The 23,882-nt window shown below is 40.2% G+C and overlaps 1 protein-coding gene across 1 annotated transcript in view; it reads left to right on the top strand.

Moving 5' to 3' along the window:
• LOC108679515 (BAI1-associated protein 3) overlaps positions 1-23,322 on the top strand; it is a 57,321-nt gene extending 33,999 nt beyond the window's left edge. Inside the window, exons 10-28 of the mRNA XM_047885581.1 lie at positions 915-1,005; positions 2,558-2,691; positions 3,283-3,370; positions 6,432-6,499; positions 8,448-8,816; positions 10,264-10,315; positions 11,490-11,528; positions 12,803-12,954; positions 13,767-13,956; positions 14,403-14,519; positions 15,563-15,727; positions 16,477-16,620; positions 16,959-17,174; positions 18,498-18,566; positions 19,387-19,524; positions 19,824-20,001; positions 20,508-20,631; positions 21,632-21,840; positions 22,031-23,322. Of these exons, the coding sequence (XP_047741537.1) occupies positions 915-1,005; positions 2,558-2,691; positions 3,283-3,370; positions 6,432-6,499; positions 8,448-8,816; positions 10,264-10,315; positions 11,490-11,528; positions 12,803-12,954; positions 13,767-13,956; positions 14,403-14,519; positions 15,563-15,727; positions 16,477-16,620; positions 16,959-17,174; positions 18,498-18,566; positions 19,387-19,524; positions 19,824-20,001; positions 20,508-20,631; positions 21,632-21,840; positions 22,031-22,131 (2,644 nt within the window). The 3' untranslated portion in view covers positions 22,132-23,322. The remainder of the gene's footprint in view (positions 1-914; positions 1,006-2,557; positions 2,692-3,282; positions 3,371-6,431; positions 6,500-8,447; positions 8,817-10,263; positions 10,316-11,489; positions 11,529-12,802; positions 12,955-13,766; positions 13,957-14,402; positions 14,520-15,562; positions 15,728-16,476; positions 16,621-16,958; positions 17,175-18,497; positions 18,567-19,386; positions 19,525-19,823; positions 20,002-20,507; positions 20,632-21,631; positions 21,841-22,030) is intronic.
• Positions 23,323-23,882: the final 560 nt, after the last annotated feature.

Here is a 23,882-nt window from a genome sequence, read left to right as displayed (position 1 = left end):
CTAGTATGTTCTGTCGTTGCATCATGCTAGTCTGTCGCTGCATCATGCTACTAGTCTGCCTCTGCGTCATGCTATAGTTTTTCTACCTTTCATGCTATTTATAGTCTGCCGCTGCGCTAGCTATTCACATGCTCACATGAATGTTTTAGAACGAACTAAAAACTTAAAAAGTTCCATATTTTCATTGGTGGTCAGATAATTTTTCCCTGTGCAGCGACTGAAGTTTCGCTGTTCAAAGGAAACTCGATATTCGCAGGAATATCCTACCAATATTTTCTAAAATATCCAAACAATATTCGCTGAAATATCCAAGCAATATTCCCTGGAATATGTTGGTTCACTAAAATCAGATCTCTTCATGTCGAAATGAATAAGGTTCCGTTCATCATTGTACTCGTAATCTACTAGAAAAAGAATTAATCATAATCACGCTTTTGAAGACCTTAAAATCATTTTTGTGGCATTAATGAGATCCGTGAACTCATTTCCAATTAAAAAATCTAATTTTACTCACTGATCTCGAAATTCAGTTGCTTTTGGCTTTAAGTCGTCTCGGGGTATTAGGCTAATTCCGGAAATCGTAGCCAGTTTTTACCCAAAATTCCGGGTAAAACTGCGTCAAAATTTCCTGCGGCATTGCGGTTCATTTGCATTCCACGAGATGAAAATTTAAATCGTCCGCGCATAACTGCAAAAACGTTTGAAAAGAGTCTCCTAAATTGTCAACTAGGATTGGAAACTTATCTAAAAAATGTCGAACATTTCTTATGAGATTGTGCGCAATTGAACTTGTAAGTGAATACTTTTGACCACACAGTTTTATAGTCAATACTCTTGACTAAACAGTTTTAAAATTTATGCTTTTGACTGCCCAGTTTAAAAATGACAATGTGTTTTTCATTTCCACAATGCAGAGGCACGTCTGAGGAGGAGGTGTGGAGAGAAGTGCAGCAGCACGAGCAGATCGTCACCGTCTTCGTTCTACACGAGCTGTCCAAGTGGAAGGTGAGCAGAGCAGACCACGGCACATTCTACACGAGCTGTCCAAGTGGAAGGTGAGCAGAGCAGACCACGGCACATTCTACACGAGCTGTCCAAGTGGAAGGTGAGCAGAGCAGACCACGGCACATTCTACACGAGCTGTCCAAGTGGAAGGTGAGCAGAGCAGACCACGGCACATTCTACACGAGCTGTCCAAGTGGAAGGTGAGCAGAGCAGACCACGGCACATTCTACACGAGCTGTCCAAGTGGAAGGTGAGCAGAGCAGACCACGGCACATTCTACACGAGCTGTCCAAGTGGAAGGTGAGCAGAGCAGACCACGGCACATTCTACACGAGCTGTCCAAGTGGAAGGTGAGCAGAGCAGACCACGGCACATTCTACACGAGCTGTCCAAGTGGAAGGTGAGCAGAGCAGACCACGGCACATTCTACACGAGCTGTCCAAGTGGAAGGTGAGCAGAGCAGACCACGGCACATTCTACACGAGCTGTCCAAGTGGAAGGTGAGCAGAGCAGACCACGGCACATTCTACACGAGCTGTCCAAGTGGAAGGTGAGCAGAGCAGACCACGGCACATTCTACACGAGCTGTCCAAGTGGAAGGTGAGCAGAGCAGACCACGGCACATTCTACACGAGCTGTCCAAGTGGAAGGTGAGCAGAGCAGACCACGGCACATTCTACACGAGCTGTCCAAGTGGAAGGTGAGCAGAGCAGACCACGGCACATTCTACACGAGCTGTCCAAGTGGAAGGTGAGCAGAGCAGACCACGGCACATTCTACACGAGCTGTCCAAGTGGAAGGTGAGCAGAGCAGACCACGGCACATTCTACACGAGCTGTCCAAGTGGAAGGTGAGCAGAGCAGACCACGGCACATTCTACACGAGCTGTCCAAGTGGAAGGTGAGCAGAGCAGACCACGGCACATTCTACANAATGTTGTGTGCTGTAAACACACCTTTCATGGAGTAAATGTTGTGTGCTGTAAACACACCTTTCATGGAGTAAATGTTGTGTGCTGTAAACACACCTTTCATGGAGTAAATGTTGTGTGCTGTAAACAAAGCTTTCATGGAGTAAATGTTGTGCGCTGTAAACACACCTTTCATTGAGTAAATGTTGTGCGCTGTAAACAAATCTTTCATGGGGTAAATGTTGTGCGCTGTAAACAAATCTTTCATGGGGTAAATGTTGTGCGCTGTAAACATGATATGCGTCGTACAGACAATAATAAGAATACGACATTAAATATGGTCATATTTATCAACATAATACTTTACATTGTAAAATATTTTATAATGTAAATATATTACATTATTGTATTAATTTATCATTTACATAGCAAAACAATGTAATAAATAATAATATATAATAACAACTGTTGATGTCTGGTGCCCCATTACTTTATTATTAATTTATTATTTTCGTAGTAAAATAATCTAACAAATAATAATATATAATAATAACTATTGATGTCTGGTCCATTTACATAGTAAAATGATACAATAAATAATAACGTATATAATAACAACTATCGCTGTCTGGCCCCCCACAGGACGACTCCCTGGGCTGGGACGGCTCCCTCGCCCCCCCGGCAGAGACCATCCTGCACCAGCACGCTCTGCAGGGCGACCTCACCCGCCTGCAGCAGGCCGTGTGCCGCTTCATGGCCTATACACGCGTCCACAGGTCAGCGTGACTTGTCTGCAGGTCAGCGTGACTTGTCTGCAGGTCAGCGTGACTTGTCTGCAGGTCAGCGTGACTTGTCTGCAGGGCAGCGTGACTTGTCTGCAGGTCAGCGTGACTTGTCTGCAGGTCAGCGTGACTTGTCTGCAGGTCAGCGTGACTTGTCTGCAGGTCAGCGTGACTTGTCTGCAGGTCAGCGTGACCTCGTGTCTGCAGGTCAGCGTGACCTGCAGAAGACTGGAAGCGCAATTATTTTGTATTATTTATACATATCTGAAGTGTAACTGGGATAGGCGCAATACAATACAAAGATAATTTTTAGCAAATTCACTAAAAAAAGTTATTAATTTTCTTAGTTTTATCCTACGTATTGAATAAATCAAATAATGCCTTCATAGTCCTTACCAATCTTAGAAGTTTCCGTCGTGCACTCCGAAAAATGAGGCAGGCTTTGTAAAAAATTCGATGCATTTCTTGCTTTTATGTGGATCATCTTGACGCAGTTCGACTTAAAAACATAGAATATCAGTTCTTCTTACCGACAGTGTGTCAATATTAGGACAGTTTGACCCATTAATGTCTGTGCGTGTACAGGTCGCGCCCGCTGGACCACAGAATCCTGCTACGCCTCCTGACGTCCCTACACGAGCTGTGGGACGACGAGGCGCTCAGCAAGGAGGAGGTAGGATGGGGGGTTAATTATCTTATATTAGTAATAACAAGAGTTATTTAATAATTGTTATTATTAACAATGTTATATTGTCATTATGGTTAATCAATTTATAATTGTCATTATATTAATTAATTAATGATTATCGTTATTTATAATGTAATATTGTCGTGACGATAAATAATCAATTTATAATTATCATTATAATAATTAATGATTGTCATTATTTATAATGTTATATTGTCGTTATAATAATTAATCAATTTCTAATTGTCATTATAATAATTAAATAATGATGCACGTTATTTATAATATTATATTGTCGTCATAATAATTAATCAATTTATAATTGTCATTATTCAAAATGTTGTCTTGTCATTATAATAATTAGTGTGAATGCGGTCTAATGGAAAATCATTCTTCAAAAGAAAAATATATAGTGGATTGCCTTGAATTCGGGGTGCAGCAGAAAGAAGTTCGTCATCACACTGGGATAAAATTTTATCATAGAAATAAGTGAAGGAAAATTTTTGTGATACTATTCATTTGCAATCGAATAATTAATCAAGAATGATTCAAAATCTCGTGATCGGGAACTGAAAATGATTACTTGATGTAGAAAATACGTATGAAATATTCGCTGAATTATACTGACGTATTAAAGATTGGAGTTAGCAAGATAAACGCGTTAAAAAAATTTCCTGATATTGGGTTTATAATGGTCAGGTTTACGCATGCGACTAAAGTCATGAAAATAACGTAAATATCACTTGTACTCACTTATATTTATTTGATTATTTTCAGAACTTTTTATTCTAAATCGCTTATTTTCAACTTTATCGTCGTGAATCGCCAAATATTTCTCAACCCCATTAATTTTATTCGGTTTAGGATTTCTGTTACGACAATCAACTAAAAATTTCTCCTGCATCTGCTTTTTTTAACGATAATTTCAGCTGCATCTTGTTTTCTTTTGCGATAATTAAGAGGACATTTCTCCTGCATTTGCTTTTTAACGATAATTTCAGCTGCTAGGAGTGAGCAGCGTGGCCGTATTGCCAAGTAGGAGTGAGCAGCGTGGCCGTATTGCCAAGTAGGAGTGTGCAGCGTGGCCGTATTGCCAAGTAGAAGTGAGCAGCGTGGCCGTATTGCCAAGTAGGAGTGTGCAGCGTGGCCGTATTGCCAAGTAGGAGTGAGCGGCATGGCCTTATTGCCAAGTAGGAGTGAATAGCGTCAACGTCAAGTAGGAGTGAGCGGCATGGCCTTATGCCCAAGTAAGAATGAGTAAACCGACGTTGAATTACCAAGTAAGGATGAGTACACGACCTTGATTACCATGGGCTGTAACGGGAACAGTCTATGTTATCTCATCAGCGAGAGAAATCGTTACCTTCTATCGATGGCTTAGGGGTTTTACGGCGCAGAATAAACACTCATCGCTCCTTCTGACTTGTTGCACCTCGTTTGTGGATCGCAAATGTGTTCAGCAGTGGATGTCGTCAGTAATGAAATTCCTACTCATGTGTAATGAACCTTTTATGACATGATTGAGACTACGCCCTTTGGTATACAAATATTTAATCTAATTATCCCGCGGTAAAAGGATTTTGCTTATAGAAGGTTTAGATCGTGTCGTTAAGCATGTACTTCAAAGGGATGTTAAGCGTTCGTTAAGATGCAATTTCTTCCATACAAAATATCTTTCTGTCTGCGTTCAAGTCCTGCTATGTCGCTCCGCCTTGAAGTCATGCTTGGTTTATACTAGACTGCCTTAATTGAATCGCAATCACGGCACGTTTGTTTAGGTATCGTAGTCTGCGGCCGAGCAGTCAGCTGTCAAACGCCGCTGACTCACAGTCACTGAACTGATTATATTCACTGAAATCGGACGACTAAATTCGAGTGACTGAATTTGTCGCCCAGAAGACATCTATCAGACAGGCTGTGGCAACACTGCATTCTTGGTGCCTCCTTAACGGAAGTTCGGAGTATTTTTCGAATAAATTTAGCTTACTTTTTAGTTGAGATCTTTGCAGCTGCTCGTCCAATCCTGGCTCATATGGTCGACTTATTGTTAATGCTTTTAATAATCATTGATTGTTAAGTTATTAGTCGTGCTTTATTCATCACCAACTAGATCACGGGTAATGTAATGCAAGTCTAAACGGGTAAGATGGGTAAGGTAATGTAGGTCTCAGTGAGTAACACGGTCAATGTTTTGCAAGTCTAAGTGAGTAACGTGTGCTAAGTTTCACTAAGTAACATGATAACACGTTTTATTTCGCAAAAAGTAATTTATTAAACGTCTCAGTTTATTCTCGTAGTCTGGTCTCACGCCCATGCCTGCACCGGAGTATTAATTATCGAGTCACACGAGTCTTCTATGGCCGCGTCCTGAGAACGTGATGCTGAAGACGTCTTTGAAGGGCTCAATTTAATTAAATTTTGATTGAATTTAGTGCTGCTCTGAACGTTGCTCTGACTCGCGTACTCTGGGCACCGCTGCTGTCCTGCTCTTGTCATTGCTCTGAATATTTCTGCAGCCTCCCTGATAGCATCGTTGACGCTCCGAGTATGAACGCCTTCAAGAACAGACTAGTCGAAGCTATGCAGGAGCATATGTTCAGTCTTAAAATGCCTAGCAAATTACGGATCAGGCAATAAGTCCAGCAGCTATCTCAATCAATCGTCAGTCTTAGTAGTGTGGCACACTGTGAGTAACTATGCAACTCTGACACACTTTGCAGCGTGTAGCTTTGGTGAGTTATTTGCCACTGTAATTTGGTGAGTAACTCTGTAATGAGTCACTCTGACGAGGAAATCTGAATGTGCAAATGTTCAGCTTCAGAGAGTAACTGTACAGCCACACAATGTATCAGAAATATAATATTATATATTATATTATATAATATTATATTATATTATATTATTTTGCACAATATTATAACCAGTGCGCTGATGTAAAATAAACATATTTCTCGGGTTTGGTGGAGACCCAACATCATTTGCGGCTATTACCGTTTAATTGTTTTATTCAACAACTACTAAACCAACATTAATGAAATTATTACAGGCACTGCGCAAAAGCAAGATTAGCACTATGCCTGAGTTTGGTGGAGACTTCATTTATGACAGTTATCGGTTAATTAACTAATGCAGGGACTACTTAATCCTGACACTGAAATTATCACAGCCGCTGCATTAAGAGCATTTTTGCAGCTGGTTACATTTTTACATTACGCTTCGGATATCAATAAAATTTTAAAATATAAAATCAAAACAAGGCAAACGTTAACGTAAACACATCAATGAAGTACGTTTTTTGATTGTATTTAGGTCGGTTAAAAATTCATATATTTTTGCGCAAGTTAGCGTTAGGTTTCATTGCGTTTTTTTTTCAATGTTACTCATGCAGTTACAGTGAATGTTGAGCTGGATTTAGTTAGATTAGGATAGTTTAGTTAGGTTAGCTTAGATCAAGTTTAATTGTGTTATGTCACTTTAGCTCGGTTATGTTCTGAGAACTTGTGCAAGAGAATTCGCTTTTTTGCGAAACGACTAAACCCACATACGTGGAAATTTGCAGTCAGTGCATTAAGTCGTTTATGAATTAGCTAATTATACGATAACTGCTACAAATTAGGTTAGATCTCGTTGCACCAAACTCGAAAAAGTCAGCTATTTGCTTCACTTAATTAAGAACGCGAGCAGACATGGATAGTAGCGTACTTTAAAGAGGGAAGACAAGCTGTCTCATCACAGTGCAGCTTCCAAAGAAATTAAGTTTGGTTTGTTTCTTAATTAGGAGACCGCAAAGCAGTTTTAAAAATTCAGCATTTGTTTCAAGGTATGAACATAAGAAACCAGCAAGGCAGGAGTTCAAACGTCAAGGAGTTTTTTACTGGCAGGCGTTTTTTTCTAAAAACCCTTACAGTAAAGAAAAAAGTCGGAAATAAAAAATGGCAAACGTTCTTTAAAAGTTGCTTTGCTTTATTAATTCAAAATGTTACCGTCCATTACTTTTTTGTAACGAGACTGAAAACAATCAATATAAATAAACGCAGGTTACAACAACTTTAAACTTCTTGTCAAAGTAAGAAGCTGCTATTGAAGATTACTATAGACTGGAGCGCAGATAATACGATGCTTTGAATTGATGATTCGATGTTATTCTATAACATTTTTGAAACTAAAATTATAAGTTTTACGACGTAAATGCGCAAGACCTTGAGTTAATGCAAAAATTTATTTGATACTAAGCCATTACTGGAGAGCTTTACAATATGCTAAAAGCTTCGCATGAGAAAAGAGAGCCTTGAAATCTTTAAAATAACCAGCATTATCAACATGGTTTCAAATTACCATCAAGCTTTACCACGATGCAGTAAATTATCGTTGTGCGATGTCATGGTGCAAAAAATCAATCTGCGACAAAACGATTTTCGCATTACTCTTTACGGTTAGTAATTTAGTTATCGTTGCTCGAAATTCATATCAAATGAGATTATTGGTCATACACACATACGACAGGAATTAACGGCCAGGAATTTTTATTTGTAAATAGCTGGCCAGGCTCACAAAAAAAAAGCTTATCAAATTGCTACTTATTATATATATTGCAATAATATTCGAGCGTTTGGCATTCTTTTGCAGCTACACAGTAAAACGAACTAATGCGGCGTCCGAACTTTTTTCATTTGCGTCGTTTCGAAATGAAAATGGGAACAATTTTTTACGATGCTTGAAGTTTACTGTAAGTGTGAACTTTTGTCGCGGCATTCGAAGTCCAAGATAGAAAGTTTTCTACCAGAGGGGCGTACATGTAATCCGACTTTTAAGAGTTTAGCAGAGAATCATATAGCTTTGATACAGAATCTTCACTGGCTAGAGTTGAGAAATGTACAACTGATCGCCGGAGTTAGAGAAGGCTAAGTTAGTCACTACTGATTTTCAAACATCAGATCCACTTTTCTGACTTTGGCAAGGCTGAGTTTCTCACTAAAATTGCACACTGCAACGTTACCAAATTGACAAACTGCTACGTTAATCGTTAAAGCCTTACACGGCACAATGCACATGTCACTCCCAGGTACGCGTACCGGACAAAGAAGGCAGGACTGGTCAGTGTCCAGCGCAACACTTCCACGGACTCTAACACGTCGTGTAACAACAGCACGATCAGCCAGTACGGGGGCAGTACGAACAGCATAGGTGACAGCATCAGGGCTCTCAGCACGGCATCTGTCACCCCCATGAGCACCCATGAAGCCTCGAGAGAAGGTGCCACGTCCCCGTATGGCCGAGCCCCAGAACAAGGGGCGGGCGTCAGGAAGAACCTGCATGCTGGAGGCTCCGGTATGGGGGCTGAGGAGGCCGTCGAGAAGCTGGCGAGGATGACCCTTCAGCTCAGCCTCGACCTGCAGAATGGCATCGACTACTACGAACATTCCTTCGAAAAGTGGGTGCAACTTTATGAGGAATTATTCTTTATAGATAAATACATACTTTTTTTAATAATAGCACAGTTATATTCTTTCCAAATAAATACACAGTTTTTTAATAATAGCACAGTTATATTCTTTACAAATAAATACATAGTTTTTTAATAATAGCACAGTTTGTGTATTGTTTTGAAACTCATGACCTAGAGTCATGATTATTGTAGTTAAGGAAAACTGGATCTCATGATTTAATCGCCTTATTGATCAACTTTCGGTATAATTGAAATCAATAATTAGGAGCAATCTGGTATATTAGTAATTAGGTATGATTTGAAATCACTAGGAAAGAAGTCATTTATCTGAAAGAATTTATATAATTTTTCTGTTTTATAACTTGCATCAGTTTTCTTTGCATTTGTGAACAAAGGCTCAACTATGTATTTTCAGTCCTGGTGCCGCATACTTTAATTAATTTTTAGACTAAACAAATTAGAATTTCAAAGTTTTTATGACAAAGTAAAAGAATGCTGATGGCGCGCTGCTTTCTACTAAAAGCAGAGCTTTGTAAAGCGAAAGTTTCTTCTTGCTTCCATCTTTTGTACTTAACCTGCACGCAAAAAAATAAATTCGTCATATTGTCCGAATGGTGACACACCTTCTTACCCGTGGCACAAGCACGTAGTCTTGATACGCCCTTTTGCCGGGCTAAACTTCGTCAGGAAGAATCATTCAAGGGCAAAAATGTATCGTTATTCTGACCAAGTCTCACACATTTCTCTGAGTAGGTGCCGTCTATTCTTCCACTCGAGAACCCGTCTCTGGTTTTCCGGCTTTTATGCTGATGGAATAAATTCAACTTCCGCGGAAATTTTCTGCAAAATTTTTCTTCCAAGGTTCTGGGTTTCGGATTAAAAATTTGGCGCAACATGAAAACTTATTTCGATACTTGGGCTAATAACTCGGAACTCTTTTGCTGAAATGTCACTTCTTACCAACCAGGGCACAAGGCTAGGTCAAAATGTTTCAAACCATTTCTGCGCATTTGGTTTTATATATGCGTCGTTTATTTATGTTCTTGGATAATTTCTCATTTCCATTTTACCTATTTTTCTTCAATGGAAATTTAGTGTAAAAGCGTTTTGTAAAAGAATTCAGATCAAAAATTATAACGATTGCGATGTATGCTTTCAATGCTGAAGATATAACTCATTTCATATCGAGGTAGAGTTTCAGATTAACATCTCAAGTTTTTATAAATTTATTAATACTGTTTTTTCCAGCTTAATGTTTACCTCAGATTTTATGAATGTTTTGTGAGCTAAAATTTATCTAAGGTGTTCTAACAACTCTTGTGATCCCGCTTCCTCTTTGGTGGTTTACTTTCTTGTTAATCAAACCTGAGATGATTTCCCTCGTGATCTTTAGGCTGACTTGAAAGAAAATTAAGATCTTTGATGTCCTTAGATCCCTGCGCATCCCGTACGTCAACACCCTCTACCGCATCTGGGAAAAGCAGGTGAGTTTTTCGACACCGGCAACATAAAAAAGTTTAAAATACAAGCTCGATATCAATTTTTACTCAGATTTGGAAGTTGTCAGTATAATTTGATATTTAAATTTTTTTGTTTAATTCGATACTGAACGGAACACGCGATGCAGTTTTTGTGTAAAAATATGGTATTCAGTCTTTTAGTTCTATTATTGATACTATCTCTTATGTGATACTCGCTTTAATAGCTATCGATAAAGCCTACTTCATCGCAATCTTTTCTTTCCGTTTAAATTTATAAAAATTCATTTGCCAATGAATCGCTATTTTCTATAAAATCAATTCTTAATGACCGAGTGTGGAGCAGTTGGAAAACTTCTTCGTGAATTTTTAGATGACGAATAAAGTCTACGGAATGTCGTGAGAATATTTAATTTACTCACAAATTTTTTTCATGTATAAATAAAGTCTACGGAACATTCTAAGAACATTTAAGTTACTTACGCATTAGTTCCTGTTCTTGAATATCACGGTTGGCCCACCGAGACCGTTGTTGATTGTAGTGTTCATCAAGCACCATAAGTGTGAAGATAGAGGCTTGACCAAGGATATCTTTTGTTTGAATTTTCGGTCATGTGATGAAGCCATAAAAAGCTCTTCACAAAAGTTGCCATGTCTAATCATGATGAGCGCGTAATTAAAATTACCCGCGTCTTCTGTCGTCGGGTCAAGTCTCGAGCAGAACTTCAGAAGCTCCATTAAAAGTTTGTCTTGCTGCCGCCTCAAGGCACCAGTCAATTTCATGACAAACTCCTGGAAATTAATTATGGTTGCCTCCTGTCCCGACCAGTTTACTGGCTCCCGTTATTCACGGAAGACATGAATGATAATCTTTTCATCGTGAACCTGGCTATGAATTACACTTCCGCACAAGTGCAGTCGCTTAGATTTAAATATCATAGCTCGAATTGCTTTGCTGAAAAGCGGACTGAAATATGAAAAATACAAAAAAAAAATTCAACAAATGTTACTTTTTTCTCTTGTGCTCAGTGACTCAATTTACATTGTTGAAAATTATGCACGTAAAACAGATTTCATTATAATTCTGTTTATACATTAGTAAACCAAATTGGTGGCTTCGGAAAGACAGTTTTCACTTGAACTGGTCTGAATAAATAACCAAATTTATATTTTTTTCTAGCTAACGGAAAACACCTTGAGGATCCTCAGTGAATATCAGGTGAGTTGTGTGAAAATTATTTAACATAGAACATAAATTTTACAGCATGTTTAAATTATTTTTAAATTATTTAACATTCAAACGTTGCTCATCCGTCAAGAAGCTTGCTTACGCTTCTAACGTAACAAGCCTAATTTTTTTCGTGGTCTTGGTGTAAGGCTGGTAAATTTTTAGCATTTTATTCTTATTAGACACGGAGAATAGGAATAAAATTGACCGTTTTACAGAGAATAATCAGGATATATTAATTGCCCTTTGGTATTGAGATATGTCAATCTAATTAATAGAAGTACAAGTAAACGAAGGTGCTAGCCGACGAGCCTGTACACTGTACAGCACTCTCTGTACACTGTACACAGGGCGCTGTAACATTAAGAAAACTGTCGAAAACCGATGACGATGAGTTCAACTCTACGACTTGCAAATGAACGATGGTAATGAAACTTGTCCAGTTATCAACAACGTGTCACTGCCAAAGACGCCTCATTACGTTACAAATCAACTGAACTCTCCAGACCTGCTGCCAACGTCTCGTTAACAACGCCGTGTCAAGTCTGTTGTTCGCTAACGAGCCTAAGAAGCTTACGAGTTTCTGGTGCCTCCGTGTGGCCAAACTGCGGCCGTCGTGTGATGCTGTAGCACTCACATAAATAGATGGGCGATATTGTCCAAATAATGACACACTTCCTGCACGTAGTACGGATTAGGATCAGGTTGACTCGCGTAGCTGGACTAAGTTAACTCAGGCAAGAATAAACCGTGCTACTTGGATATGTCTCACTCAAAACTGTGATGACAGCGTAAAATGATATTTATACTGCCATATTGTTGTTAAACTCTGCTAGGTTCTCCCTCCAGAAACTTGCTACGCCTGGTAATAGTTAGGTTTCTCGTAATCCGCGCACAACGATCAGATCCTGTCTCAATGAAAAAAGCATAGAACACAGTTGCGATAAAAATATTACCTTTTTTTTCTATTTCACTTGGTATGTTAGTCATTATATTGATGATTATGCATCATACTCGCTCTCTGCATGCAGTTCGCAATGAACGAAACGACAACAGACACTTTATAGCCCTATTGTGTGGTGAATACATTCAATGTACGTGCTCGTTGCCGTAGGTGTGGTGTACTAAAAAAGGTTTTCTCGTCGTAGCGCATGTGATATAATTATGGCATTACACAGTAATAAAAAATTTCATCATCAAGTGCTTTTTTTTTCTTGAATAAAGCAAGGTGTAAACACGTCAATGTTTCATTTTTTATTTCCCAGCGGGGAGAAAATCTGGAGGTGAGCGAAGCGGCCGTGTGGAACCAGTGCGCCATCCTGACGGAAATGGAGCTGAGCCGCGAGCCGGAGCCGCTGCCCACCTCCTGCTCCCCGGCGCCCTTCATCCTCTACCTCGCGCTCGCTGAGTTCTCCAGGTAACTCGTCTTATCTCAGTGCAAGACCAGCAAATGAATTCGGTTGTCTGGCCTTTATTTTATAAGGGTTTGCGATCAGGTTCTGGCTTTTGAAAAATATTCATTAACATAGTTAGAAACATTAAAATAGTTAAAAAACTCATAGAAATGTATGTGCCATTGTCTGCGAATTGGCGATCATTGAGCACTTGCGATCATCATACAACTGACGGTCATCTAGCACTTGAAGTCGTCATATCATTAATTTTTTCTTTTTTGCTACCTAGTCATTAAAGACGTTGTTTGCGTTATTGGTCAATGCGGCTTCGTAAACGCTGTGATGACAGTGAAGTATTCTACTGAAGTTCTATTGTGAAAATTTCCGGTAAACTGTCGCAGTGAAGTATAGCTGTTAAGTGTTACTGTGTGTGTGTAATTAAGTGTGTAATTTCATTGCAAATTCTAGGAAAATTTATTCATGAAATGAGTCAGAGCCTTAGTCTAAGATTCAGCTTGAGCCATAACAAGAACCACCGTAATACGAGCAATATAGCGAGACACACTACGAGCCACGACACGAGCCACAACACGAGCCACAACACGAGCCTCATCACGAGCCTCATCACGAGCCACAACGTGAGCCTCTACATGAGCCACAACACGAGCCTCATCACGAGCCGCAGTACGAGTCACTACATGAGCCCTAAATCACTACGAGTGAGCCCTAAGTCACTACATGAGCCCTAAGTCACTACCCCTAAGTCACTACGAGTCACTATGAGCCGGAAGCACGCCTCTAGGTTGCACCCCGCCACTGAGCCGAGGTGTCACAGGTTCCAGGAGCACCTGACGGGGAGCGGTGAGTGCTCGCGCACGACGACGGGCCTGACGCTGGGGTGCGTGTGGCGGCAGTTCAGTCCGTCCGTGAGCTGCTGGCTCGACCACACCTGCTACACCGTCCTCGTCAGGATACGGCGAGCCATCCTCACTGACAGGGTCGCTAACACCGGCGAACCTGTGCAGGTAGATTCTTCTACGTGACTGTCTTACTTATTTGTGCCTCAACATCTAGTATTTCGTCCTTGACTGCATCCTACTTATTTATGCCTCAACATTTAGTTTTTCGTCCTTGCCTATCCTACTTATTTATAACTAAAGATCTAGTTTTTCGTTCTAGACTGTCCTACTTATTTGTGCCTAAACATCTAGTTTTTGGTCCTGGACTATATCCTACTTATTTATGCTGAAAAATCTACTTTTTTGTCCATGACTATTCTACTTATTTATGCTTTATATTATTAACATGTGGTCCTCATCTAACTCAACCTGATGTTTGAGAAACTACTAGCCGTTAATCTAGAAACCACTAAATGTCATGTTACATGCAAATCGATTCTTTTGAAATATATCAGTACATACAGGGTTAAGATATTTATATTCTACCAAGAGCTCTGTAAACTTTGCGTCAGTACACGACGTCGGCGGTGGACGTGACGTCTTGTTTCTACCACGTCAAGACCTTCTGGCGCCACCTCGCCTGGCCAGACCCTTCCTCAGCCTACAACCTCATCCTGAAGATCATACAGGCAAGTCCCCTCCCGCCTCGGCGGTGGACGTGACGTCTTGTTTCTACCACGTCAAGACCTTCTGGCGCCACCTCGCCTGGCCAGACCCTTCCCCCGCCTACAACCTCATCCTGAAGATCATACAGGCAAGTCCCCTCCCGCCCCCCGCCTACAACCTCATCCTGAAGATCATACAGGCAAGTCCCCTCCCGCCCCATTAATTATAATGGTTGCCGTTTCGACTTTTCGAAAGTTATTCCTTTTTATTGTAATGATTAGCGAATAAATAATGATTTTAGTTTTTATAGATTGTTTCGTTTCGTGAGACGCCTTATAAAAAACACAATTTTCAGTGATGTGCGTAAATTTTTGTGATGATGGGGTGAACAAAGAACTCCCCACCACAGTCTTTATCCCTCATAAGGTCCGATTATATTATTACTGGCAATAATTCTTGGTGTTTAACACCTACGAATTTTCTATCGATACCCAAACCACAATCCATCCTAAACAGTAATAGCGTGTAGCTAGTTTATCCATTTCTGGCAACTTAGATTTTTTTGCTCGAAGCACTAAAAACCGTACGTTAGGTGCCAAAGCTGTTTATCATCATGAAACGTTTCACGCAGCTGATATCAAAAACTTCTAACAATGAATTTTTTAAGCAATTGTTATTTTAAACGGTTCATCATAAGCAAAGGTTTTCTCACAGCCGACATGCTGTAAACGTATGCTAGATAATTATTATAAGCAATCTTTCACACAGAGCTCTGATGCCATAAGCTGTTTATTACGAGTATAATGGTACGTTTCACACAGCTGATAACACAAGCTCATCACAAAAAAATATAACTCAGTACTCACTGCAGTGAGTGACAGAGAGCGCATTTTCTCGTCGACGAAAACGTGAAGTCACGGACAGACAGACAGACAGACAGACGGACAGACGGACGGACGTGGCAAGCACAATAGGGCATTTTTTCCATAAATGAGAAAATGCGCTAAAATATTTTCGCCACAGCTGATAACACAAGCTCTTATCACAAGAAATATTTTCCCCACAGCTGATATCGCTGGCGGCCGAGTACTACGTAAGCCTGCTGCAGCAGCGGCTCCTGACGCTGCCCAACGACACCGCGGAGGACCAGCGGGCACAGCAGCTCTGCATCACCGTCAACAACATGGAGCACGTGCGACACTCCTACACGCTCCTCGAGGAAGATCTCCAGGTCTCCGCAGTCTCTGCTATAAATTAGCTATTTTAAACACGAGTCACGCAAATTTTTGGATGGGCTGCATTGTCGCTTTTCGCTCAAGCATTGAGATGCAACACTCCACATTTAATGATAGAATCTTGAAAATGAGATTTTATCAATGATTATTCATAGAACAACTGATCATTATTCAATGAGAAAGAAAGATTACGGTTTTAAGAATGAAAGATTAAGGTTTCCATTTTAAAGCTCGGCTTGTATTGTCTCAGATTATTCATTGATCATTTTGAATGAGGTATTAAGGTAACCAAGATTAGTTTCCTTGACGAAAACTGGCGCTTCGAACAGAATGATTTATTGGTGAAGGATGTATTTTTTGGTAAATTTTCATCACGAAACTCTATATATTGAGATAGTACGAGCTTTCTCATATGTACACTTCGACTCACTGAGGCGGAAGATATGTGGACAAATTCCGTAAAATCTCAAACTGTGAACTGATGTGCGTTGTCGGCTGCCGCACTCTGAGAAATCCGTGAGACTTTGTCAAATAGCGATGAACTTTTTACTTTTACTCTGTGCAGGGTCACCCTGATTGACGTGACAATAAGGAGTAGGATGAAAAAATGCGTCCCCATAAATAGCGATGAACTTTTTACTTTTTACAGGTCACCCTGACTCAGATTGACGTGGCAATAAGGAGTAGGGTGAGAAATTACGTCACTATATGCAGAGTAATACCCAATTCCTTTTTCCGCGTACAGATCAACGAGCTGAGCAAGTGCCTAGAAGCGGAAGACCCACAGAACGGACGTGCGTGGGGCGACCATCTGATCGCGCTGCTACAGTCCGGCCTCAGCGCCCTCGACGCCAGGATCGGCGAGTCCATGTTGCCCGTCAGTGACAAGGTAATTAGCATGTCATTATAACCCAAATGGTGTTACAAATTGCTTCGTACCTGTGTCTATTTTGTGCTAAAAAAGTTCTCATTTGAAAATAATTTCATTGCGTCTGGTAAAATTCAGTCGTGATTCGTTTCGCCGTTTTACCCTGCAGAACGATGACGTTCCAAAGCATTCATAACTAATAAACTAATCTGAAATTGACGTTACCTGACGTTCTGAAATTGACGTTATGATCTTTCTTGCCCCTTCGTTTCTCGTGACCCCAACATTGCTGCAGTTCCGCACCATATTTTTGCGCTCTTAATTTTGATCGCTTTTATATAAGTTTGTTGGTCTTGAAGATGCGGCAGGAGCTGCAGCGAGACGTGTTCCACTTGGCCTGGTCGCCGGACTCCCTACCGGCGCGGGAGGCCGTACGTCCGCTCCTGGAACACCTCCGCACGGCGCTCACCGTCTACGCCGCCGCCCTCCTCAAGAACAACCTGGACCGCCTCCTGCACCTCCTGTGGCAGGCGGTCCTGCTTGCACTCACGCACCAGATCACCAAGGACTCCGAGGTTGGTTCTATTTATAAATATGTACTCTGAAACCTGCCGCATTCTTGAGTAACAACATGAACCGAATCTCCCAGGACTCGGGAGGTGGGTTTTTCTGTAACGTCAGCTTAACCTTCGTGAGACTGCATAAATGTACTACTTTACAATCATACCGAGTGTAGTTATAGATTTACCTCTGCAGTCCGGCAAGGTTAAAACAACTCAAACAGTTATGTTCTGCAAGTTATGCAAACAACCGGTTTTGCAGAGGTCGTTTCTTAGTTCACCAAGGTTTCCGATGTAATCGCTGGTTGTGCTCGAAATATGCGTTCGTAAGTTCTTTGCGAGTAACTAAACTGCTTTCGTTGTCAAGAAGAAAATCCGCATTTATTACTTGGAAGCCAAAATCTAAATTTAGGTTTAATATTAAAGTTCAATATCTTTGTATTTAAATCCATAAATGAAGCTTTTAAGAAAACTCTGCTTGAAATTTTAATTTAAAAATCAATCAATTTGAAATGGGATGCATTCTCCATATGAAATCTGAATCTCAATTTATAAATGACAATTGGATGGGCTGCATTGTCGCTTTTCGCTCAAGCATTGCGATGCAACACTCCACATTTAATTGCAACTTGAATAGTATCAAGAGAATTTTCTGTCTTGATAATTACACTTGAGGTCGCTGTATATGTTGTAATCTTTTTAGTGTTAGAAGTAGTCTGATCGATTCGCAATCAAATCATAATATCAGGTAATTATACTTTTTGAATTTTTTTAATGTTATGTGTCACTTCGTTGACTGCTTTTTAGATAGAATTTTTATGACTTCGTTAACTGCTTTTTTTAATAGAATTTTGACGCTTCGGTCAAACGAATTACATATATACATTCAACGCTTTTATCATATGCATGTCATGTGTGTAAATTACCTTATCTCTTTATCTTTAAATCATTTTCCTTTGCAGTTATGCCAAGTTCTCCAAAAAATTTTCGTTGTCTGCAGGAAATGTAAATCAAACGAAGTGAAAAGAAAGTTCTTTGATGATATGTGGCTCGTTTTACTATGTCTTGGCTTCGTTCTTTTTGACGTTCTTTTAATGTCTTAGATGCCCACTTTTTCTGTTAGAAAAGCACTTATTATGAAGAAAAATTTGATGTTACAAATTACCTAAATTGGTTAAGTGATGTTTCTCATTTAGAGCATGTATGGTTTCGGTGCTTACTGATGACTAGGCTAGAGTTTCCAACAATTTGAGGCTGATTGTTTTAACTGTTCTATGTGCTTGCCAACGACCAAGACTAAAATTTCCTACCATTTGAGGCTGATTGTTTCTAATTGTGATTGCTAACAATCTTCGTGCTTTGTTTTCCCGGTCATTGTCTCAGGAGACTTCTGAGGAGGAAACTACGGTGAGTGCTCACTGTTATATTATCTAATAATTCACTTCAAAATATTACGAACCGCCGCATATTATTCCTCTCTGATTAACCTAACACGGCTTATATTAATCTTTTCTAATGAAAAAGATGCTCAGTTTATAATATTCAATCTTCACCGTGCTATTATTCCTTGTCCTTCACCAAGTTCTTCAATTAACCATCGCTTGCACTTCAATTTGTGAAATTTTTATCTTTCACATCTTCGATAAAGAACTCAATTCACAGCCGCAGTAGCGCTTCGATGCAAGCTTTTATGCGACTGATTTTTTCTAAATCCTTTGGGCATCCACCTTTTCATGGAAGCATGAACTTGAAACTTTTTTTTTGTACATGAACGATTTATTCGTAAATTAATAAAACAGCGTAGATTGGTACAAAAAAATAGAGATTACAAACTTATTTTATGCAAAAAAAATTGATCTAAAATCTATCTCATCTAACATGAGATCTCCACATTTTTTCTCGAGTTCAATAATATTGTTATATCTCCTTCACATTTTTCCTTGAGTTTGATAATAGGTACTGTTAGATTTCCATTACATTTTTCCTTGAGTTTAATAATACTGTCAGATTTCCTTCACATTTTTCCTTGAGTTTAATAATACTGTTTGATTTCCTTCACATTTTTTCTTGAGTTTAATAATACTGTTAGATTTCCTTCACATTTTTTCTTGAGTTTAATAATACTGTTTGATTTCCTCCTCATTTTTCCTTGATTTTTCGCACTTATACACTTTTCACATTTTGTAATTGAAAAGACTACATTAGTAACCTGACCCTCCTCCTCCAGGAGAAGCAGAGCGCCTTCTTCCTGCGTCTGTACGACGCGCTGACGCTACTGAAGGAGTTCTTCCACGCGGGAGGGCGCGGTCTCGAGGCTGCGGTGCTCGAGTGTCAGGAATACGCCATCGTCGAGACGCAGCTCAGGGTGAGGTTTTAATTCAAGTTAAATAATATAAACAATTTTAAATTATAGAAGTTGAAACTGATGTCCCTAGATACTCTTAGTTTATGATATAAAATCCAACATTATTTGTTTGACATTAATGATGCCAGTGTCCGGAGTGCGCGTTCGTCGAGACGCAACTGAGGTTGAGATATTAATTTTTACGAATTTTCAAAGAATTAAAAAAATATGTTTGGTATCCCGTGCTTAACTGTCATGTTGACAGCAAAAATAACCATTATCACTAACACCTTCACTAACACCATCACTAACCATCACAGCTGCACAAGACGACCACCTCAGCACTGATGGAGCGCTACTACCTGGAGCGTCTGCTGCTGCAGGAGCGCGCGGAGGGCCACCAGTTCGGCAGCCTCTTCGTCAGGGTTTACTTCAACCACGACAGCCTCTGTGTCGAGATCCTGCAGGCCAGGAACGTCATCCCTCTTGACCCTAATGGTAAGGATGGACAATGGTGTGGCCGGGAATTAAATAATTAGATTGGAATAATCGGTTAAGGGCGGTCGGTAAGGGCAGCGGTCTGAATTCACGTAACGGTCTTGGTACACGTAGCTGCCTATAGGTACACTATTCGTGTACCATTAAGTTTAGTTTTAGAATAGAATAGAAGTGTCGGCGTTGAAGAAATAGGCCCATGGCCTGTTGCCGATTCTTGTACTTTTCGTGACTTGATTCACAAGGGATCCGGCTTTGGAACCCGATCTTTCCATAGCTGACGATTGATTGAGATAGCTGCTGGACTTATTGCCTGGTCCGTAATTTGCTAGGCATTTTAAGACTAAACATATGCTCCTGCATAGCTTCGTCTAGTCTGTTTTTTTTGTAGGATTTCAATAGAGAATTCTGAGTACTCTACTGACTTCGGTTCCATGTTTTGCTTCTATGTTGAAATAAGTGATGCGGGTATCGTTTCTCACGAATAACTGTATTGCAATTTCTCTCAGGACTGAGTGACCCGTTCGTGGTAGTGGAGCTTGTGCCCCGACGTTTGTTTCCCACGTGTTGCCCCCAACACACCAACGTTCACAAGCGCACACTCAACCCACTCTTCGACGAATGCTTCGAATTGTGAGTCAGGCTTCATTTAAATTCGTGCTGTATCCATTCAAAGTTTTAACTAATTCGTGAGATTGACGAAAGTTAATAAGTACAATTCCTGTAAAACCTGCATCAAACAGTAGTGAAGTTTCTAATGACTATCTCATCAAAAACAATTAACTTGAATATACGTTAAATGAATGACAGTACTGTCAATTTTCACCTGGAATGTTTGTTTAACTATACTATTGCACATTCGCATTGATTATATTCACAAATTTTCGCAGCCATATCTTTGCATGAGTTGTAGCTGTATTTGATCGGTATCATTAACAGTTGCTAGTAACAAAAACCTCCTGTGTGTTCCATTTTTTTCGTTCATGCTTACTTAGGACTAGCGGTGTCATCGTTAAATAGAATGAATCTGAACTGTCGCCAGTTCTTGACATCGAAAAATTCTTACAGTTCCCTGGGGTTTCGAACCCGTCTCTCACTGCTTCAATCTTGCTATTGGCAACCACTCAACCACCTCGCCGATTTCTACCAGAACTGTTACAAGAATTTGGGATCGAACCCACTACTCCAATCCCGGTTCTCTGAACTGTTATCAATCGGGCTTGCTGTTTACAGCCCAGCAACGCTGCAGAGCTGTCAAGCAGAGGACGTTATGATCGTTCTTATTTTGTGCTCACTTTGCTTGCTGTTTACAGCCCAGCGACGCTGCAGAGCTGCCAGGCAGAGGGCGTTATGATCGTTCTTATTTTGTGCTCACTTTGCTTGTTGTTTACAGCCCGGCGACGCTGCAGAGCTGCCAGACAGAGGGCGTTATGATCGTTCTTATTTTGTGCTCACTTTGCTTGTTGTTTACAGCCCAGCAACGCTGCTGAGCTGTCAAGCAGAGGACGCTATGATCTTTCTTATTTTGTGCTCACTTTGCTTGTTGTTTACAGCCCAGCAACGCTGCAGAGCTGTCAAGAAGAGGGCGCTATGATCGTTCTTATTTTGTGCTCACTTTGCTTGTTGTTTACAGCCCAGCAACCCTGCAGAGCTGCCAGGCAGAGGGCGCTATGATCGTCTTCACGCTCATGGACCACGACGTGATCACCTGTAATGACTTCGGTGGGGAAGCGTTCCTCTCCCTGAACACAATCCCCGGTGTTGCCTCCTCCTCGACAGGAGTTGATACCCTGCACGGCCTCAAGCCCATCGAGCTCGCGCTCATGTTCCGCAACGATCCTGGTGAGGCAATTCAAAATGAAAATGAAGTGCGATTTTAGTCAAGGGTTAGCGTTAGAAATTCGAATGAAAATTCAAGCTTTAAAAAAAATTGAAGCCAAGACTTCCCTTGCGGTTACGATAATTCAAGGCTTAGAGTTTTATCCTTTCTTGTTGATAAATTTTGTAGATTTTCGTGTGTTTGTTCGCGCAGACAACCTCATCCTGAAGGTGCTGGAGACGCGTGTCAACGACAAGATAGCTCAGGAGTTCGTCAAGAAACAGAAGCAGCGACTTATTTCCAAAATACCGTAAGCTACCGCCTCCCTGGAAATCCACGCTGCTGACACTCATAGTCATGATCGTGAGATCGTTGTATGCGGCGTGACCTCAGGCGTTGTAGTCTAAACAACTCGACGGTTGAGATAACCGTCTCATTTTGTGTTCCCTGCGTTGATGATACCACTCATCGATTATTTTAATGCTAATCTAACTTGACTCTGAAATTTCTACTGAAACTCTTCTCTGTGTGTCGGCTGTTTGCCAGTCTTTTACAAACTTTGCATCTAATAGTTATGTATTTAACCCGTTCAAGTTTGGACAGATTATAATAAAACCCTGCATGTTTACACAGACTACGCTGCAAACCTATTGCCCAATACTGTCATGAATAACCATGGCGTTCGTTGATATCCCTTGAATTAATGGCACTCTATGATTCAAAGTACCTTCAAGTAAGCATTGTAAATGAAAGTGATTGATGAAGTCATGAAGGTGTTTGACGGTTCATTTCTTTCGTGAAATATGGTATAGAAATGTTATTAGAGATCTTTCATTCATCTTCACAGTTGTGAGCTTAATAAGATTTATCATCTTGTTATCTGGTATATCACATCTGGTTTATGGAATTCACCATGATCGAGGAGATGCTATTAATAAACTTTTACTTGAACTGATCGTTACTCTGCACGAATATTTACTCAGTAATGAACTAACGCATGGTTCCTTCTGGATCACATTTAAGAGTAGGAAAGTGTCTCTTTAGCGTGGAAGTTGACTCGCGCTCTGTTGCTCTGCTGCAATTAACTTCGCTAAAACCGTGTCTTTTCTATACACTAAGAAATAATCGCTTGTGATATCACAATGTTTTTACAATTTTTAGGAAGTATGTGCATGTGATATCATAGTTTGTACATACCTGTCGCCTTCTGAAGCACACATCACTCGCTCTCGCACGCCTTCTCTCCCGTCCTTCTGCTTTGTGTACGGTCTCTTAACCCTAACAAAATTTAGAGTCGCCCCAGCTTCTGGTAATCCAAATCAGAAGCTGCCGCGTCTGTAAATTTTCACAGGGTTAGTACTGGAGCGTTTGCTGCGCTCTACTGTTTCTTATAACATTTTATGTGATCTAACATATTTATCTACTCATATCTTGGAATGTTGCTGAATACCAATAAATATTTTAATGTTTTTTAGAGGAAACAATCTATCTGTAGACAAACTTGCCTCCCAAGCTATTTTAGCAACTTTAAACCACCAACCGGATAGATATTGAGTTTTCAAAAACGCTCAAGAATATTACGAGTATATTATTGAATCCGAATTCGAATAATGCAATTAAATTATTGTATCTAAAAAATCCAACATCAAAGTAATTCAGAGACCTGAAGTGCATAGACCTATAACGGCTCAATGACTTCTGTATACTTGGCTTGAGCCTTTGAACCGAGATGTGATTCTCCGAAGTCAGTGAGCAATGGATAGCTATAAAAAAATTGCTTATGTGAGAGTCCTGGCAAGGAAGGTCCTACTGCTATGTTCTTTGTACTGTTTCAAACGTATCTTAAGTTAAAACTAGGATAATTTTTGCACTACTCATTAAATTTATTGTACATCATCAACTTCAATCTACACCGATGCGACAATAATCTCTGTACCTTTCATCTCCATGGCAGAACATCACGCCATTTTAAATTATGTATCTGTGCTTTAATGATGAAGCCGATCAACACTACCAGAATCATTTCTTGCAACCACAACCGAAATATAGTATTGATTTTCTCTAC

This window comes from Hyalella azteca, unplaced genomic scaffold (assembly GCF_000764305.2).
Source record: "Hyalella azteca isolate HAZT.00-mixed unplaced genomic scaffold, Hazt_2.0.2 contig2480, whole genome shotgun sequence".
In the NCBI taxonomy this organism is placed as follows: domain Eukaryota; kingdom Metazoa; phylum Arthropoda; class Malacostraca; order Amphipoda; family Hyalellidae; genus Hyalella; species Hyalella azteca.
This window is presented reverse-complemented; position numbering and strand designations above follow the sequence as displayed.